The 20,999-nt window shown below is 39.3% G+C and overlaps 1 protein-coding gene across 5 annotated transcripts in view; it reads left to right on the top strand.

Moving 5' to 3' along the window:
• Positions 1-20,999, top strand: part of RBMS3 (RNA binding motif single stranded interacting protein 3) — a 706,597-nt gene that overhangs the window by 539,447 nt on the left and 146,151 nt on the right. For all 5 annotated transcript variants that reach the window (XM_065753689.1, XM_065753691.1, XM_065753690.1 and 2 more), the window contains one exon: positions 17,402-17,559. In XM_065753689.1, coding sequence (XP_065609761.1) covers positions 17,402-17,559 — 158 coding nt within the window. The remainder of the gene's footprint in view (positions 1-17,401; positions 17,560-20,999) is intronic.

Raw genomic sequence — 20,999 nt, 5'->3', positions numbered from 1 at the left:
GGGATGTTTGCCTTTGGGTTGGTGAGACCCTAAGGTATTGTAAGTGCAGTTGTGACCTTCCTGTATGAGGAGACAGAAAGTGCTGCCATTGGATCAGAGAGAAAGGCTGGTTCACCTTTGTTGTCATTTGCATTACACCATCACTCCCTTCTAGTTGTGTGAAGTTGATCATCGGTGATCCTGATTCATTTGTGGCTTTGCTGATGCTGATCCTGTCCACCAGGATTAGCTCCTCTGTCTGCCAGATAATGTGTAGGAAACATGTATGAAGTGTCCGCAGCTTTGCTGGGACCTCAGGCTGTTTGTTGGGATGACACTAGGCAGATGTAAAATCCAGCCCTGTGGTGACCAGGGGCAAGAGGACATTTTCAGCATTCAGAGTGACTGGATACAGACAGCATAAACTCAGTTTTACATCTGCAGAACTGCTGAGTCCCGTGCTTTTTGATTCCAGAAAAACAAAACTCATATCTACATAGACGTGGTTTGGTGGGTGGTTTGGAAGAAAAAAGTGGATTTTTTTCTGCCACTGAAGGTATTTGGTTTGTTACTGATAGGGAAAATTGAATTATATTCCAACAAAGCACCAACGATAGCTAAGGTTTTCGTGCTAGGGGAGAGTTTGTACAGTATGCTTGTGCATTTTGCTTTTCTATTCAGAATATTAGTGTTGTTGTGGCTTTTTTGTTTCTCTTTCGACAGAGGAGGTTGATAGAAAGATTAGACACCAGTTCCGCCTCAGTGATTCATTAAAGTGGTGCTGGAGGAGCGGAAGTTGCCCTGCTCAAAGGTGTGGGGAGGGTTTATTGTTCTGAGCAGTGCTGTGAATGCCAATGATTTTGCAGCTGTGAAAAGGGCTCTTAATGAGTTTCAGCATTTTAATGTACTTCAAGTTCCCAATTGCACAAATTTAAGAAGCTTAGCAATTCAGTATATCCTGAATAATAGCATTTATTTTATAGTCTAAATACACTCGGGGAAGTCTCAATAATATTGCAGGAAGTCTTGGTAATATTACAGCTCCTTCCCAATGTAATAGCTTTAGAGGACCTAATTGACTTGAACAGTGGAATTGGTCCTTTAAAAAAACATGCACACACAATTTTTGATTAATGAGCCCCATAATAAATCATTAATCTTTTTTGACTCACCAAATGATCTGAATAGTTTTCAAAGTAGAGGAAGTTGTGTATGTTTTCCTGAAACATCTTAGTGATATAGCGCTTGCATTTCAAATCTATCATCTTAAATTTACAGAAAAAATAACCTCATTTAATTTTTAGAAAAACAGTCCAAACTCTGAATTCCTTGTTAGTAAGAAACGTGTGAAGAAACATCTAGATAGGAGTACTTCCTCTTATAATAATAAAAGCTCTGTAAAATGACCATGTAGTAAGTGTCCTTCTTCCTGAAGGATCCCAAAGTGCTTTTACACGTTTTCTATAGTCAATGTGGGTCATTCACCTATCACTTGAATGAAACTAGTCTTTACTGGCTGTGCTAAACAGCACTTTATATAGGAAGGAAATCACAAATAATTTGAAACTCTGGGGAGAATTTTAGGTAGGCAGATTGTAATTGCCCGATTTGGAATTGGTCTAGAAGACTGTGATTAATATACCCAGGCTGCTCTTTAATCGTCCCTAAGTAGCCGGGGCCTTCGTTTCAAGTATGCTTAGTCTCTGAGTAGTGTTTTTCTTAGTAGTAATTTTAGAATGTACAGAATGAGTGGCAGAATTGGCAGAACTGAAAAGTAGGGAATGTTTTTTTATTTACAAAGGGCTCAGCAATATTGGGATAGTGCAGCATGATTTTACACACATATCTCAAATATCAGAATCTAGAATCTAGTTGTATAATTCGTTTTTTTTTCCTTCCTGTTTCCATTAGCAGGGCCTTCTGATATGTTGAACCCCTCAAAATATTTTTGCCACACTTCACTATTTTGAGCTCCCTAATATTATTATCTTAGGTCTTAAATAGCAGAGTAAATGCAAATGTCCCTGGGAATTGCTCGATCTTTAAACATAGAGTAGTATCTCTAAAGCCTGTTAAAGACAGTGTAGCGGGAGTAAGTTGATTGATTGGTAAAAATAAGGTCACATAACTTGAAACTATTCCCCTTGAAAAGCAAGCAATCTACAAGGGTTGTCGATACTTTCCTCAGGGAGCCAGCCTCACCCTCTCCCTCCCTGAGGGCTAAGGCTGGGAAGCCCCTGAATGCCAAATCTGACTCTGAGGCTTCTGGTTGACTGCCTGTCTGCGACACTCACTGATCTGCAGATCCTCAACGAAGTCAACACTGAGCTGAGATGTTATTCCTTGAGATCTAGTGGATATATATTTTTCTGTTGCGAGACACTAGGAGTTTACAAGGGATTTGGGGTAGATGTTATCTACCAACTTGTATACTTAGAACTCAAAGTTGTTTTTGTTTTGTTTTCAGTTTTTGCAAGTGATCTGCTGAATATATGCAGCATTAGCTTGGTCTGTCAAGCACACTTGAACTGAGCACAGATTTCTCAGGATTGCAAACTATCAGGTTCAATCCCCTAGATTTAAAGTGTTTACATGGCTGGTGAAATATATATACATATCCACAGATGCATATGTTTTACCACCAGGAGTTGTTGCAGTTGTGATGAGAACTTCACAAGCAAACTCTGCAGTAGACATCCATTTAAAATAGACATCCATTTAAAGATGTTGTAAATTGTGGATTTTGGTCCTAACCCTTTAGGAACAACTACATTTCACCTCCTCAAAAATGTTGAAGTTGTTTCCCAAGGATTGAGTGAATTTCCATTTGTTATCAACTGTCAGTGTATGCAAGGGAAAGCACTGGAAGAACGAGTCCACATCTGATAAAAGCACTCCTATTTTACAGGATAAAGTGGCTCTCTCTCATTCTAGTTTGTTGCTATGTTGGTGAAGTATTAGATACATGATAGTTTAAAATGGTCAGCTGTAAGCCTTTAGTTTTGATTTTCAGCATAATTGGTTTGAAAAAAAAATTGTGAATACAGCTCCTGGGAAAGGTAATCCAGAACATTTAAGTGTAAAGTAACTCAAGTTTCTTTCTTTAACTCAGCATCTTTTGTTATGAAAATATTCTAAAGCTATAGCAAATCAACTTGGGGCAGTTAAGGACCTGTGCAAGAGCCAGACCTAGCTTTCAGCATCCTGGGAGGAGATGGATTCTGGGACCACACCACTCTCTGTGTACTGCAGCGGATTCCCTTTTGCCTTTAGTTGCCAGCCCTCAGCTGCATTCAGAAAGATTGATAGACTTCTTTGTAATCCCTTTCCAGTCAGGGACTCAAGAAATGCCTACGTACCTTGTCTCACAGTTTTATTACCGCAATAAGTTGTTAGAGCTGCTTATGATTTATAAGTGAGAAAGGGGGTAATAAGAATCTTCATTTATTGAACTGATGTAGCCATCATTTTTTATATGAATGTCTTATGCATATACACAAGTGTATAAAAATATGTTTACATACAGATATACTTAATCACATTCAAACATACCACCAGCAAAGCACATTAAGTGTCTATGTGTGCGGATACTTCCTTTGTATACACAGTCACTCACACATATGTAAGCATAATTGAAAATGTTCTTTGTTTTTTGGAAGTCTGGGTATAAGTTTGTATGTGTTTACAAACGGACATCTGTTTACCCAGATTTTCAAAGTTGAAAGCATGCTTAAATTAGAATGTACTTGTATAATATAATTTGTTGTTGCTCTTTTACAGATCCCTCCCATAGACTGACACGTACATGCAGGTACATGCATATACAGTGTGGCTAAGAAGGCCAGTGGCATCTTGGCTTGTATCAGAAATACAGCAGCCAGCAGGAGCAGGGTGGTGATCATCCCTCTGTACTTGGCATGGGTGAGGCTGCTGCTCAAGTACTGTGTACAGTTTTGGGTGCATCAATACAATAAAAGACACAGAGCATGTCCAGAGAAGAGCAACAAAGATTTGAAGGGCCTGGAGTCTTATAACAAGTCTTATAACAAGTCTTATAGGGAGCAGCTGAAGGAAATGGGATTAGGAATTTAGTCTGGAGAAGAGGAGGCTTAGGTGATCTTACTGCTATCTAAAACTGCCTGAAAAGAGGTTGTAGCAAAGTAGGGATCAGCTTCTTCTCCCAGGTGATAGGATGAGAGGTAATGGCCTCAAGTTGTGCCAGCAGAGGTTCATGTTGGATACTAGAAAAAATTTATTCTCTGAAAGAGTGTTGAGGCCCTGGAACAGGCTGCCCAGGGAGTTGGTGGAGCCACCATCACTGGAGGCTTTCAAGAAGTATGTAGATGTGGATCTGAGGGAAATGATTTAGAGGGCATGGTGGTGATGGGTTGATGGTTGGACTAAATGATCTCAGAGGTCTTTTCCAACCTTAATGATATATGATGCTATCATTCTATCCGTGATTAGCCACAGCCAGTTTACTACCTAGACATAAGAAGCACAAGCCACAAAGAGATGACTAGTAAAATGCTAGGGCATTTTCTCATAGGTCAGCTCTGTACAATACAGCAAGTTGGTGATATGCAGGCAGTCACAGCCAACTGTGCTTGGCAGGGCAGCTGAGTTCAAGTTTCTTGAAACAGATGGAAGAACAGAATTGCAGGACTTGAGACATTTCCTTTTCCTCATTCTCACAGGGACCAAACACAAGTATTCTGCTTCATGCATTGTGTTCTGTTTTGGATTTCCACTTGTATCTTTCAGTCTCTGCTATACTGCTGTCATAAATCTTCTTCTATCTTTCCAATGCTGCTTGTCTCCTGGTCTCTTGATAACAAAGGAGCAGAATTGCATGAGCTTTGCAAGAAGACTCACTTGGTGCAGCAATGCCACTGTGCTTGTCTTTGTTGCTCAGTGGCCAGCCGTGGCTTGTGGCTTTCTGTCCAGACAGCTTAGTTATATCACCAGCTGGCTGCAGGCCATTGCATCCATTACTTCATTTCAGATTCCAGACATCTTTGCTTACCAGTTTTCTTGATGTTCTTTGCTTCTGCCACAAGAGCAATATAACTGCCCATTCTCATTCGTATCCTGAGCAGAAGGAAATTCCTTTGTTCCTCTCTGTGGTGAAAGTAAGTTATAATCCTCACGGCTCAAGAAAATCTTGTTTATGCCTGTTGATCCTTTGTAGGTGGGCAGAGCCTGACACATTGTTCGTGTCGAACTACCTTTTCAAATTTATGAGTTGGTTTTCTACTTCATTCTGCATAAAATTGTTGACTTTGTGTTTTCTACACTGATATGCAACTTGAAAAGTTTCTTGGCTTGGAAAATTTGAGTCAGCCTTCATAACTCAGGTAATTGTATCTAACTGATAGGAGAGGTGGAAGGAACTAATGGCAGGTTTGTAGGAAAACTCACCTGAGAACATCACGCTTTCCTTGGTTTTGGGAGGTGAATGAGTTTATAGACTACTTTCAGGTTTAGCTACCTCACATCTTGTGTGGAAATTATATTCCTTGCAGACAACAAAGCACAATAAAATTCCCTCTGCTCTCTACTTCCATCAATTGGCAGAAAAGAGACATGTTTCTCTTGCTAGTCTTTCTATTTTTTTTTTCTCAATTTTATGGAGTTGTAGGAGCATCTGCTACTCTTCCCTGGCTGTCTGCAAACCTCTAGCTGATGGACTGTGTTTTTCAGATCCCAATATTCTGCGCAGGCAAGACATAATATATTGATAAGCAATGTTTTCTTCCTCCGTATTGCTGTTTCTTTTTTTTGTGTGTTGGAGAAGGAAACCCTCAATGCTTTGTTCATCTCCCTCCACTGAGAGGTTGATGAAGAATGACAGATGCCTGGTGCCTATTCTATTTGTTGCCCATGACTTACAATATGTCTCCCCTTCTGCTCCTTGTTCACAGGCCATCATGAGTGGCAGTTCACCTGATGCTTTTGCCTTACTTTCCTCCTTCATTAGCTATAGTCTGTGCTCCTTTCTGTGAGCTGGAAACAGCCCCAAGTCAGCTGAGGCCAGAGCAGATAGTGAAGTGGTCCCTGGGCCTTCCTGCAGTCCACCTGCTGGCTAAGCCCCACTATTTAGCATCGTGTGGACTTCTCTGGTGGAAGGTCAGTGCCAGCCCCACTGAGACCATGGCACTATGGAATCATGTCTGCTTGGTGTGGTAGAAATGCAAGGTTTTAGCCCGTTTTTCTTGCTTACCTGCTGTTGACTCCTACTCTCAACCTCAGTTAACCAGTGCAGTCTCATGATGTAGGTCATGAGCAACATCAAAGGTTGCTGTGATGGTCTCTGAGAGTATTGAAGGTAGCTCAGCTGCTTTTGTGAGAGAGAGTTCAGCAATTCAACACTGGATTTTTCTTCTATTTTAATATTTTCTTCTTTTTAAAATGAAGTTTCAGTTTCTTCAGTTGCTTCAGTTGTTAGTATTTCCTCACTGTCAATCTCTGAGAGTAGAAAATGAATGTTTCAAGGCCTTTTTTGTTCACCCACCGCTGGGATTTGCTGACTCAGCACCAGGAATTCTACGCACAGGGAAAATGTGACATTTCAGTGTCTGTCATGCTTTTGAGCCATAACCATCCCTCGCCACATTTGAAGCGTGACTTGGTTGCCTTCTATATCCGATGCATTTGTGAAGAGTATAGGTATTTCTGTAGTGTCTTCTTTGTGGGTTGTGCCTGATTTTAAAAGGGAATGGTATTTTTATCTGTGTTAAATACAGATTTCTCAAAATAAAACTGTCAAGTCTGTACTTTATGGTGGGTTTTGCTTTCCATAAGCAATGTCTATGTAGATTTTTTTCCCTTAGTTTCTGTAATAGTTAGAAGAATCCAGACTCCCTGAAAATTGATGCATCCTCAAGGACTAGTAGGTTTCCATTTCTGGCATGTGCATCAAGATGAATAACTGTTCTCTAGCAGTCTGTATGGACTCAGGGTAAGTAGACCTCAACCTTTATCCCAACAGGAATTCCCAGACAAGAAAATTCTGACTTCATTTATGGTTTATAGGAAGCAACGTAAAACATGACAAAAGAAAGTGTTCAGTTTTCTTCACAAGCAATCACATGGGATCTGTGTGCTGCTTGAATTCGCCTTTGGGTCAATAGGTCAAATATTAAAAAGCATTATACTGTCCCAAAAAGTCCTCTTAAAGCTTCTAATGCTTTCCCAGTGCTGATAATTTACTACCATTAATAGTAGCTGCAGTCTTTTTCCAGTGCAAGTGTAGACAGTTAAATGTTAAGCCTTTGAATTTTACATGAAGAAATCTCAGTGTCGTAAGTTAGCCCCAGCTTAGAGAAGCTTCTGAACAAAAGCACGTAAGTTCCCATTGATCTACAAATAGATGCAATGTGGAAAATAATTTAACCCGGTGGGGAATGTACCCAAGCATGTGCAACGTTCCAAATCTGTGTTGTCTTTGTTTTGCTGGAGCTTTAAAAGAAGAAAAAAAAAAAAAAGGCAAACAATAAATACATGAAAAACATCAGAGTAGGAGCATCTGCTTGTTTTTTCTTTATAAATCCTCCTGAATGTAGTTTTGAAAATATTTTTTTGAGCACAGATCCTGATACTGCCGAATAAAATCAGTGTGAACTTAGAATTCAATTAGAGAAGGATCAAGCCATAACAGAGCAAATATTTCTATCTGTTGGGAGAACAGCTGCTAGAAACAGCGGGTAGAGAGTCCTAAAGCCACCCTGACCAAGTACTTGTTACACATGCATGAGAACACCTGTAATTTGCGACTTTGCTGCTCAGTATGGCATCCTATGGCCACTGGAGGCAGCAAATCTATTTCTTTCACCACACTCCTGTGATGTAGAAATACTCAATCCCTCCTGAGCTTGGTGAGCAGCAGGGAACCTCCTTCACATTCTCCAGTAATTGAACAGTAGGGGATTTATCCATAGGTTTATCTTATACCTTTACATCTTCAGCTTGAGGAACCCAAAGTTGTCCTCTGCAGTGCTGGATTCTGTCTTCACCACTGAAGTGGTATTGTTGTGTCTTGAGGGAGATTAGGGAGAAAAACATGCACTTCCACTACTGTAATCCTCTTGGTCCATTTACCAGACCATGTCTTGAGAGTTACTGCCATAACAAACGTATACAGTAAAATAGTAGTTCTTCTAGAAATTCTGTACTAATTTGAATTATTTACTCAAGAATCTCCATTGCTTTCTATATAAATCCTGCTTTTTGGAATCTGCTGTCAGAACTTGATGGAGTTAAGCTTATTCAAAAGAGAATTTAGATTTCATGAAAGAGTTTTATAATGTCTGATCTATGTGTTTATTTCAGATGTCTGGGAATATTATGATTTTAAGGAGAACAAAAATAATTGTGATTTTCTTTTTTAATGTAACTACGATCAGACATTTTTGCAGTCAACATTTCTGTATGTAAAATCTGCATTTCAATTAGTTGGTATCCCTGGAATTACTGATTTTTTTAAATTATTATTATTTTTAATAACTCAAATAGGGCTACTAAGCAACTCAGATTTGTGCACATTGAGTCCTTCAAAATACCAAATAATCATAATAATCCTTGGTAGTGGCGTTTTGTTTGTACATAGTTTTAAGATCTTTTTTAAGAGCACTTGAAGGTAAGCTCTAGGTTTAATTTTATTTATTTAGTGCATATAGCCTTTTAGCTACAGTTAGCTTTCTTTCCTCATGTATTGATAATGAAAGGTTTATACTGTTCTCTGATCACATGCTGGGTCCTCTGTAAACCAAATAATCTCTCTTGTGACCTTTTCTTTCTTTATGTAAGTATATACACATACATACAAGTACACCTTTTATGTGGGATAGTATTTTGTAAAATACAACTCTGTGAGAATGTGAATAGTAGGAGTTAAATTGCAAGATTTGTTGACTCCGTGCAGGGGCAAAGGACTTGACACCTGTCCAAATATCAGTAAGAAAGTCCTGGAAAATATACATCAATCAGTGTGTCGTTAACCCAGCGTAGTACAACCCAAATAAATATACTGAATGCAGTATTGTCTAACTTGCAATAAGACATCATGTCTTAAGTTCACTAGGACCAAGTCTGTGACAAAACAAAATAAATAGGTAAGGTGTTAAACTTAGACTGCAGTTCATCTGACAATAGAAAAGACCTGACATGGTCTTTCACTTCCAGAGGTCATCAGTGAGTTTCTAATTTGGGGTTCATGGCTCAGTGATTACGGAGCATTGTTCAAAATGGTGATAGACAGACTTTAGGTAATCTGAGGTAATTAACTGATTCTTACTTAACAGCAGTATAAATAGCAATGTTGTCATTAAAACAGTACAAAAGAGAATGAGGAGGCAACTGAACGCCTTCAGAGCTTGAGTGATGCAATGACTTTCTCAGAGGTTGAGCTGTCTTTCTGGCTCCCGTGCACTGTACGAGTTGAAAACTGCAGAAATTCATTTCAAAGAAACTAAAAGTAAAGAGCTATAAAAATCTCACCTCATAGTGGCACAAGTATGAGAAATGGGTTTTTATATCAGTCTCTGATAGTTCTGGTTAGGATCGCATTTTGTGCAAATAAAAGAGGGTACCATGTATCTTATGCTGTGCTCTGAAGACGGAAACCATAGCGACTCAGGTCTGTATTTGCTACCCAAAATGAAGGGCAAATCAAATCAGCATTGGCGGATAAAATGCGTGATGGAAAGTTCTGCAGCAGCTCTGTGGTGGGTAGACCAATAACAATTCGGTTCCAGCAATATTTAGTTTTAGCAAATGCCGTGCTGCCCATGAACAAACTTAATTAAGAGAAAGCTGATGCCAGCTTACGCAGCACTGCACAGCACTCTGATAGTTTGCACAGTGAGAAGAAATCCTGAGCATATATAAATGGTGAACTCTTTTTAAAGTTCATGTTTTTAATTAAAACAGTACTTCTAATACTTCGCAGTGGAGCTGATACAGGTATTTGTAGCAAATAATTTCCTACAATACCTGTGTTCTTTTTCTCTTCATAGGTCACGGCTTTTAGGAATTTGCTTCTTTGCAATTTTTTGACAAAATTTAGTAGAGCAAATGTTAACCTATGCCTTGTTTGAAAAGTAACTACACAGAGCATTTCAGCGATGGCACAGTTAAGCCTGGGTGCCTGAGTCACAGCTCTCTTTTCTGATTAGGTGTTCCCACATAATGGGGCTTGTGGCAGAAATTCTTTTCTTGGGTCGTTGTAAAGCTCAGACGTGTTCAAATTTACTTATGCAAATAAGAATGAAATGCTTCTGAAAATCATTCTGAACATGGTTTTCTTCACAATAGCACTTACAGATGTGCTCATGTGCAGAACAACTGTCTTTTCAGAAAGCATCCCTTCATCGTCAACAGGCTGTTGACTTGTTGACAATCAAGCTTATGCAGAAAATGTATGCTGCATTTCTAGTTTTAGATATGTTTATAATATTCGATGGATTGGGCTTAATTACTGCTGTACAATAGTTGCATAATTATGCTGAGGCTGCTGAGGGCTAATGTCCTGCAGCACTTAAAAACGACGAAGTGGCTAATAAATTTTAAACCATGGCAATGTAAAAGTTGGTTAAGGCTGTGTATGGGAGAAATTTATGAAACTTCTCATCAGCACTCGGTCTTAAAAGGCACAGTGACTACCATGAAGTAGATGTAGCAGGGTTGAAGAGACATTTACCATCTCGGAATGTTAAGTATCTTAATGTTTTAGGGCCTTGGAATGGCCATCAGACAACATTCTTTTGAAGGTCCCTAAGAGAAAATAAATCTCTGAATTCCCCATGTGTTCTGCTTTGCAGTACTTTCCTGTGAAACCTCTCATGTTTAGACACAGTATCAGTTGCTGAGGTAGCTGGTGGTTCAGGCAGTGCCAAATGCAAAGAGCTTTGGAAGGACTCTTGAAAATAAGGCCAGCACCAGTTTTACCTGTTTTGTTCATTTTTATCCGTGGGATTATTAGTATTTAGAATGTTAATAAAATCCATGTAAATTTTAGTCTGTTAAGACTTCTGGTGTGCTGCACACCATGAGAGTGTGACCAGTCAGGGATCAATAGCTAACTGGCCATTGATTTAGCTGTCTCCGCTGCTGAGAACGTGCCCACACAAAAGAAAGCAAATATGCCAGTAAAAAGTGGAAGGAGACCCTGGCAGCTGCACTAGAGCCTTGCATGCCTTGTGGCATTGCAGTCATGGTGTAAAATATGTCATTAGCAGTTCTGAAAGGCTATACCTGATCTGAACCATTTCTGTACGTTCTTTTGTGTTTCTTGTGGGTTTGTTAGCTTGAATGTTTTTTGTTGTTGTTGTTTGTTTGTTTTAGTAAACAAAACTATAATATGATAAATCTTTGAAAATAGGGCTACTGTCTCTTAATTCAAATCAGTGCATCCCCATTGATTGACAGAAGCCATGTGGACATACACTGGAAGGATCCCAATACCCAGTCCTCTCTCCCAGCCCCACTGAGCTTCCTTCCAGTTCTTCAAGGGGGTGCAATTAGAGTGGCCTTCCCTTAACTCTCATGCCAGCAGTCGACATTCATCCTATCTAAGATAACTAAGTTAGGAGAATCCTGTCACACTTGAATAGGTCAAGGAAGATGGAACTTAGCTAAATGTTGCTTGCAGATGTTAAGTGTTAGACATGTAGATCTAACACTGTGATCTGTGAATTATAGATTAGATAGTAAATTCTCTGCTTGAAAGCCAGGTTTCCTTTTACATATATATATAAATATGCTATGTTAAATTTAAGGAATAAATAGTAGGAAACTGGAAAGTTGGGGGGAAAAAATCATCTTTTAATTCATTGTTTTTTATGTATTAATCCAGGCAAATGCATATAAAATAAGCTTTCAATGGAATGTCTATTTCAGGTGTTCTGGAAAGTCCTCTTGAACTGTAATACTAATATATATATATATAGTAATAAAACAGTAAGAATTGATATTGAATGTGAATTTCCTGAGGGAAAATATTACATGCTTCCTCTAAATTTCATTTAAGCTCAGATGCTTGCTTAGAACCCAGCTAAGAGTTAATGTAATAAATTGAATATATGACTGATGCTACAAATGTAACTAGAATTATCAAAATACTGAGGAAACATTGGAAAATTTTCAAAACCACATATAAGTGTTTGCATATAAGTGTTCTGATTTTGTATACGTGGTTCCACATAAATGGCATAAAAGGTGCAACTATTTTTATATTCAGGGGAAACAGAAGATTCAGTGCAGATCTTTAAAGTATAGAAGTGGAGTGTATAGTCTGAAGATCTGAGCACTGGCCATTATGAAGAGATGAATTAGTGCAGGGAAAATATGAAGTGGGAGTGATTTGAACCTGGCTCTAAAATGTTCATAAAGATGTGACTATGCTTCTAAAATAATCTGTAATATTGATCTGTATCACTATTAATGTGATGTTGTCTCAATTTAGTAAAGACAAGAGAAACATGCAGTCTGTGAATATAAATACTGAATGTATTTTTACAAAGAGGACTTCAGAATTTCTCACAGATCCAAATAAAAAGTTATATTATTATATGATCCTGGAGTTATTTTGGAAGATAGAAAAGGAATTGTTTCAACTAATAATCAGTGCTTAAATTCCTAGAGCAAAGTCCTACAAGGAGAAGTAATTTAGGTTGAATTGAAAGAATTAGTATATGAGATTCCCAAATAAACCGAACACTCTTGGTTTCTAGACCCACAGAGATTACTGGAGGTTTCAATTCCTTAGGGAAAGAATAATGTAGCCAAGAACTGCCAGCCCCTCCCTACACTTGTCTTTAAAGAATGCATTACTGAATATCCTAGTAAAGAGGCTCAGCCTCTTTTCACACCAGCTGACATTTTTCCTTCAGCTTTTCATGCACTCTTTCCAAAGATTATCTCAGGATGGGAGGGAAAGTCCCATCTGAGCATTGTCCTTTCTTGAAGGAGTTTCTGGGAGGATCCAGCAGAGCAATTGGTAACTGGAACTCCAGCACACCCTCTGCTGCATTTTATACGTTTCAAATGCTATTGGTGTAGTATGTTTCAAATCCTCTGCATTATAAACTTCTTCTGCCTTTTGGCACGGGCCTTGGGAGCTGAGTGACTTACTTAGTTCTTGCTGAAAGGCAAAGTTTCTGGCTGCTTCCCCAGTACAACTGTTCCTGACTGCTGAACTTGAGAGCCTTGCAGCAAGATGCCTGCTGCTGAATGCTGAGAGTCCTCTGATGCTGGGACTTAGTCAAAAATTTGGGTTTAACCTTCTGTTTGTTTGCAGTATTCACACTTTTAAACCTTCAAACCTTCCTATCTGTGTTTTTGGCTAGTTTTGGAGTTCCCAACATGCATACCCTCAGCCAAAATGGCCTAGCTTTGTATGCTTGCAGTTAGTGTCCCTGAAGCTAACATTCCGGAGCAGCTGCGGTATTTGGGCTATGAAGACAGTGAAATGTACTGGGATGGGAGCGAAGGGAGCTGCAAAGACCTCTGCAGTTGGTTAGAGAGAAGCTTTAATTGGCTTCATTTCATTTTTATCTTTTTTCCTTGATGGCCCATTTTGAGGCACTCTATCTGTGTGCAGACTGAAATGTGCCAGGACCCACAAAGATCTTGGTCTGTGGTGTGAGTCTGAGTCCAGATTGCAGAGGGCTAGGTCTGCTGGGGTGGGTTCACCCTGTTTCTGTGGGGTCGCTGTGCAAATGCAAGCTGTCCTTGGGAAGTGTGGCCCTCCTTGGGCTCTTAAGTGGAAGATCTTAAGAAAGATAAACTTCATTATGAACGGTCAGAAGCAGACTTCTAATGGTGCCTTGAGAATGCACTTGCAAGTTTACATGCCTTAAAAATGATATACATACAGCTGGCACATGCAGCAGGCTCAAGAACTGCCTCCTGCTTCCTTTCACAGTAGCAGTTTGGCCTGAGTTTGTACACATTAAATAGCAGTGTTTGGTGCACGGGGTTCGGTACAACAAGAATCACGGAATCATAATGGCTTAGGTTGGAAGGGGTCTAGAAGTTGTGTTTCTGCTTCCGCTGAGCCCCCTTGTCATCTGGAGATAACTGTCCCAGAGTGGAAGGGCAGGGTCTGCAAAGCACCAATGGCAGCAGGAACTCTGCTACACTTTGCTGGTAGCTCCACCATGATGGATGAGGGGTATCTGAGCTGGTTGGATGTGTCTGTGAGACATGTGGCTCTCTGCAGCCCAACCTCTTACTCTCCAGTCTGAAATTCTGGAGGCATAAGAGGACAGTGTAGTTCTCGAGTGACGGTGAGCCTCAGCCAAATGTCTTTAAGCTCTCTCATTTGAAAACAGAGCTGATACTGATGGCTGGTCAGTTTGGGGTTGGAATCCCAATAATAAATAGCATCCTGAAGTAGAAAGAGACATTTTTTAACATCTGGTGAAAACTCATAGCAAAAACTAAGTGAAACAGGGAGAGTTTTGGCCACGCTGCTGGACTCAGACACTGCAGGGCCCACTCATCCTGCAGCCCTGGGGTGTGGACTTTTACTTGTATACAGAAACCTGACTGAAACTTAGTTTAGGTGATGAAAGGAGAGCAGTTTCCAGGGTGCTTACATTCATGTTTATGGTTGGGCTTATCTTGTCAGTCAGTGAGCGTGCTTGGAACAGTAGGATGCCTGCCTTCCTACCTGAGAAACAATGCAGCCACACTGGAGACAGGGGGTCCTGTACTGCTCTTGTAACATGTGCTTAGCTTCAAGCTAATGTGCTTCACCAGGCTTCATTGCCTATGGAGGGCTTTCTGTCTTGTTTCAGTTGTGGTGTAAGATATGGCTTCTTTGGGGTTATATTTCTCTGCAAAGGAAAGGAGTATTTCTCTAAATGTTATATTTGTATAGTGAGGAAAAATAACATGGATTTTTTTCCCTCTTTTTTTTTTTTAAACATTGCTGTATTGTGGAGGTAGCTTGAGTGGCCTCATCTGTCTCTCTGCTTGTGGCTCTTGTTTATTACATTGATAAAAGATAGGACTGGTAAATCCCTGTGAGAGTGACTGCATCTTGCTAGTCTTTCATTCATCCTCGAAGTGTAGCTAAACTTTCCGTGGATATTTAAAACAACAGCGTTTCATCTCTTACACAGTTAAAAGGCTTACGTGTTCTTACTCCAGAAGTGAGACGCGTTGGCGGCAGCCCTTATTTATTTTATTTGTTTGCCACAGCTTGAAAACTGAGTAGTCAAAAGAAAAGTTCTCATTTTAATATTCCAGTGGAATGCATTGCTTCAGTGAAAGTAAAGGATGTTGTTCAGCTACTGAGGCGTAACGCTGTCTTTTCCATTTTAGTCTGTCCTTTGGCTATGGGGATCTCATCTGCATAACGCTGCTGGGTTTTTCTTAATATTGTCAAGGGATGTCAGTCCCTGAGCACTGATTGGTCAATGAATCAAAGTCCTTAACCAATCAACTGGTGCAGGTTTGCATTAATTGTGTGATCATTTCTGAAAAACTGTACCTATTGGAATTGCAAACCACGCTTCTTTGATTTGCTTCCACAATGCCTCTGCTTTAATTGCCTCCATTGCTCATATTTTCAAAGTGTTTAGTAACAATGAAGACTCCTCCTAATCTCCTATATCTTTCCTTTTATTTTCTCCCTTGTGGCCTGTGCGGGGAAAACAAAGTAACAAGCAATAAATCTTAAAATAGTTTGCACACAGTAAAGGAGAAAGATGAAGAGGAAAAAAGAAAACTTTTTTTTTTTGTATGTTTGTTTATTTGTTTGTTTTCCCTTCCAAATCTAAAATTGTAAGCTGAAGCTCTTTTCTTGCCTTCCTTCTCCCAGGACTGTTTGCATGATTATACTTGCATTGTCAGAACTGTACCTGTTCTGATCTCTCTCTAATAACTTCGTGTGATTGGAGAGGAATTTGCTTTCTGACACGTATGCATGTAAATTGTACTGAAAAAGAAAGGGGAGTGGTTGCAGGGGGAGAGGACTGGGGAAGGGAAATCTTGTTTTTCTAGATTTTTTTGTGACTTCAGCTCAATTTGCATTAAATTCACTGTCCGCGTGTGTCGTTTTTCCTCTTCTCTGCCCTTTATCATATGACATGGTAATAATGAGTATGGTTTTATGGAAAGTACCTCAAAAACACGCCTTCTTTGTTCTTTTATTTCTGTTTTGTAAAACAGTACTGAATTCAACCTACATAGTAATGGATAGTTTTACGGGTAATGGATCTGGAGATGCAAAGATAGAATGCAATAGGCATTGAGCAGTATGTTCAAAGATAAGTATTTACAACTCTTAGGTCAGGTTCCAGATTATGTAGTAAAAAATGATTACAGGCATCCTGATTTGGGGCCTTTTGGGGTACCCATTTGAAGCTTTTTTTCTCATCCAAAAGGCCTAAAATACCCCTTGCTCCTTGCATAGGTGAAGTCGAATACTTTCTTTGGCTTCTGATTTTGGTATTTTGTTAACCTGGACTGTGTTTAGTCATCCATGAAATGATGGCTGTGTCAATCACTGCTTGAAATTCAGATTTCTACTTATCTTTTCAAGGCCTTGAATTTATAAGGCAGGAAGAGGGCAGACATCTTGGTTCTGTTCTCTCTTCATACATCTTCCAGAACCACGATCTGCAATTTGTTGTATTTGACAAGATGAATCGGTACTGCTTTTAATGGGGTTTAATTAGAAGCCAGTGAATTTGAAGCCATATTTTCATATATATATATAAAATGCTATTGTCATATGTATCTCGTTGAAAAAGAAGAGATTATTTCTGCCATTGAAATGTCCAAGTAAAAAAAGAGATCTGTCTCAGAAGACTTTGTTCAGTAATGTATTGCCTGGCTTGCTGCATAAGCATTAACTAAAATTAAGTTGTCGTGCCTCTGATCCAAATGAGGCCAGCTAAGTATTGCCTACCACTTCTGATGGGGCAAAAAGAAGGAAAAGATACTGTGGAAAAGATTCTGTGTTTTCAACCAACCTTGCTGATGATGGACATGTTGGATGGGAAGTCTGCGGGCTGGAAAGTACATCTGCTGAAAACATGTGTTGGGTTTTATTTATTTATGTTAACAGTGAGCACATTTATGAAAATCGTGTTTGTTAAGTTAGGACACAATCTGTTTGTTAAGTTAGGACACGAACCCAAGAACATTTGTGCATGAGAATAATTTTCTACAAACGATTAGTGTCACTGAGTTCAGTAAGAGCAGTCACGCACAAAGTTAAGCACATGCATGAGAGTTTGCAGAAATTTGGCAAAAGTTGTTGTCATCGTGAACAGATTGCCCAGCTTTGCTTCTAGTACAGCTGCAAATTTTTTGGCTTGGTTTCTTATGAGTAGCCCTCATTGCAGGAGCAATAAGCTATTCCGTTCTGCTGAGTTTAACTGAGGCTTCTTCTCTCGTTTTGTCACAGCAACAAGAGCAAGATCCCACAAATCTATACATCTCAAATTTACCCGTTTCCATGGATGAGCAGGAACTGGAGAACATGCTGAAACCTTTTGGACATGTCATTTCCACCAGAATATTAAGAGACGCAAATGGAGTCAGCAGAGGAGTTGGCTTTGCCAGGTGAAATCCTTACTTGATTTATGTATACTTTTTTGGCTTTATTCCTTTGCAAATGCTGTCTACTGCATAACTCTAAACCCTTGCAGCTATGAAAAATGCAGAGTGGCACCTTTGTCAGATTGTGCATCTGTTCTTCCCATACCAGTGCAGAAATATGTTCATTTCATTTCTCCAAAATTAGTTCATGGTATGAATGTATGTATGTATATAGAAATAAAAATTGCTAGTAATAATGAGCGATCCATGCAATATTAAGCTTGTATAATAATAAATGTCCTACAACCAAAACAGCACACATGATGAGGAAATTATTTAAAAGCTTAGCAACAGCTTTTCAGCAAGAGGAAGTAAATTTAGCAGTTGGAAAAGCAAGAGGACGGGACTATAATTTAAAACTAAACAAAACAAAAAAAATCCACAGGTTCCTTGACAGCTAAAAAAGCTTATGAGAAGAGATTAAGATGAAATATTTGCATCTAACATGCCCTGTCAGAGTAGTTTGGACAGAATAGGCAACATGTTACTTCCATGTGGGTCATTGTCAGGGTAGAAAGTCAAGTTTCGGTGTTAACACTCAGCGAATATTTACATAGATTCTTCACAGTTTAAAATGTTCTTAAATCAAACACTTTTCTTCTAACGAATAGAGAAATGCATATAGGAAGATACTGAAAAAGCAAAGAAGAGTAGAAATCTTTATCTTCACTCTAAATCTGTCTTCTGCTTTGTGAGAAAAATAAAAAATAATAATTTAAAGAAAATCCCAACTCATTGTTTATACAGAATATTCATACTGTTGTCCTTTGTAGAGGAGGCCGAGTGACTTATTCATCTTTGGAATTTATTTGAAATATGCCATATCTTGGCATATCATGACACTTATGTTAGTGTCATAACACCACTCAGTGAAATGGGGTACTGTACGATAAAAAGGTAGTGTGCTAGATAAGTGACATTGTAGTGTTGCCTTTGTCCTTGATGTGAAAGATTGTCATGTGCAAAGAATGTTAAGACAACACTGTTTAAATTCAAATGGAAAAAGGCAAAACATTTTTACTGAAAGAGGGCACACTGTTCTTTATGCATTCTTGCAGATAACGTGAATCTTTCTAGCTCACTAAATATAAATTAGTGTAACTCATGGAGAAACTTGCATTTTAAACATTGAATTTGTTTGTGAAAATGTATTTAATAATGTAACATATTTCAAAAAGCCTTCTGTATGCTAACATAAAGGTTTTGTAATTCACCATGCAAATGACAGAGGAGTAAAATCTTTGCTCTATTGAAGTATAGCACACATCTTCATGGCCCTGAGTGAGAACAGAGTTAATTCAGAAATGTTTAACTGCAGTTGAATGGCAAAATTACTAGTACAAGCTGTAATTATTAATACAAGCACCTGATCTTCTTTTGGTAATAGTGTGGTCTTTGGCATCATTTTACTGAGTGCCACTCAAAAGAGATGAATTTTTTTAGCTTAGCTTGTAGTCATGAGAGTTTCATTTTAGTGTACCTACACTGAGAGCACACACAGGGTAGGTTTGAATAGGGTATACTTAGGGAGTGGCATCTGTATTTCAGTTCAGATAAGATTTTGGAAGTTCTGATCAGCAACCCGTCTGGTGATCGTGGCAGTTAAATCTCCTGGCTGGGGCCTTCTTGCCACAGTGGAGCTGTCTGCTTGTGAAAGTGCCTCATGCTGCTTTCCACAGCTCTTGCACAAGCCACAGGAGCTCAGGAGAAGTCAACTTTTTGTACAATAGAACCCAGCAGTTTTGAAGTTAGGTGGTTCAAAATTGTTAATTAATTACTATGAGGGTTAAAAATCCCTTTTTGACTGCCCAGTTAGGTGAATAGTGAAACTCAAAATGTATTTTCAAAAAAGTAAAGACTTTTTCAAGATGTAAAGACTTTCTGCAGACAATTATTGTCAGATATCTTTCTGAAGTGGGTGTGAGCAATTTGTGTGAGTACTGTGTGGTGGCTACTTAATCATTTATAAACCAAGTAGTTTCAAATGTTCTTGGATCAAACTCTTAGATCTGGATTCTGAATGATGTCTCACCACATTAATGTTCAGCCTCTTTCAAAATACACACGTTACTTTTTTTAATCTGTTAAAGTATTTCCTCTTTTGTGTTCCTCAAAAGTAGCAGAATGGATTTTCTTGAAACTTTCTAGAAAGTTTCACTGTGGCTTGAACACAACTGTGCCTAGGTATGCCACGGGGGAGATTTTGGGAGGAGAGTTATGAGCAAGAGGCCAGGGAAGGGTAACTTTGGATTCCAGCTGTGGCTCCACAGAAGTCCATCCTATTGATAGGGAATTGATATAACCTCTGGACACCCACCTGTACCTTGCTGCTCTCCTCAGCTTTGCACTTAAGGGCTGGTGCTACCTGGCTCCAGGCTCCCCGTGGGAGCTGCCATTTGGCAGGGCTCACTTGCTGCTGTCAGCGGGGCTTCTGCTGTCACTGGTGAGCAGAGCTGGGGCTGAACACAGCCAGTCACGCAGCAGGAAGAGAAATATGGAGGAGTAACAGTGAGAAATACTTCCTTTAAGCAGGGAATAAGGAAAAAGGAGAAGGTGCAGATGAGAAGCTTTGTGCTTAATCTGTCATAAGATTTCTTGTAGAAAGAGGCAATGATGTAGTGTTCTCCTCATGGAGGATTTCACCACGAGACTTAAAATGGTAGGTGTTTCTCTCAAATCCCTGTTGCCAAGAGCTATTCATTCACTTCACCACTTGAGCTTTCATTTTGAAAGTGTAAGTGGATTCCTCAGAGCTTAAAGTGAACGCAAAGTCCTTAATCCTGAAAAGAAGCAAAGAAAAAAAAAAAGAAAGAAAACCAAAGCAACTGGATTTGAAGATGTTTTTTTTTTTTTTTTTCCCGAGATATCATTCTAAAGCTGCTCTGTCATCTCTTATGAACTTTGTGAGCTATCCATTAGCAGTGTTGTTAGTAAGAGTAAAAAGCAGATCAGCGGTTGCAAGTAAGAGAGGTCTGGGAAGGATGCTGGAGATACTTGGTAGCTGAAGGTGCCCGAAGCACAGAGCAAAATGTTCAATTCCATCCTGAAGATGTCATGTTACATAGAGGTAACTCTGTGTGCTGAAAGAGTTGGCTTTGCACAGACCTGTAAAGTGTGAGTGCCATGTTTCAGTGTCGGAAGAAATACAAAATTAACGCAATCGAAGTGAAACCAAAGTAGTGGGAATGTTTTGCTAAATGAAAGGGGAACTGTTTGGAAAAAGATTTCCAGGGGTCGCTGGTGGTGCTGCTTTGGAAGGGTAGAAGCATCGGCAGCACCAGGGGATAGTGAACATCCAGACAGTTTAAGGATGCAGTTGTGAAGAAGGGAAATGCTTTGTTCTTCCTTATTCAAGGGTTTAATTGAAGATGATTGAAAAGGTGTTATAAAAGGTGTTATAAATT

This window comes from Cyrtonyx montezumae, unplaced genomic scaffold, assembly GCF_038088225.1.
Source record: "Cyrtonyx montezumae isolate F1298 unplaced genomic scaffold, pur_monq_1.0 scaffold_8, whole genome shotgun sequence".
Lineage (NCBI taxonomy): Eukaryota > Metazoa > Chordata > Aves > Galliformes > Odontophoridae > Cyrtonyx > Cyrtonyx montezumae.
This window is presented reverse-complemented; position numbering and strand designations above follow the sequence as displayed.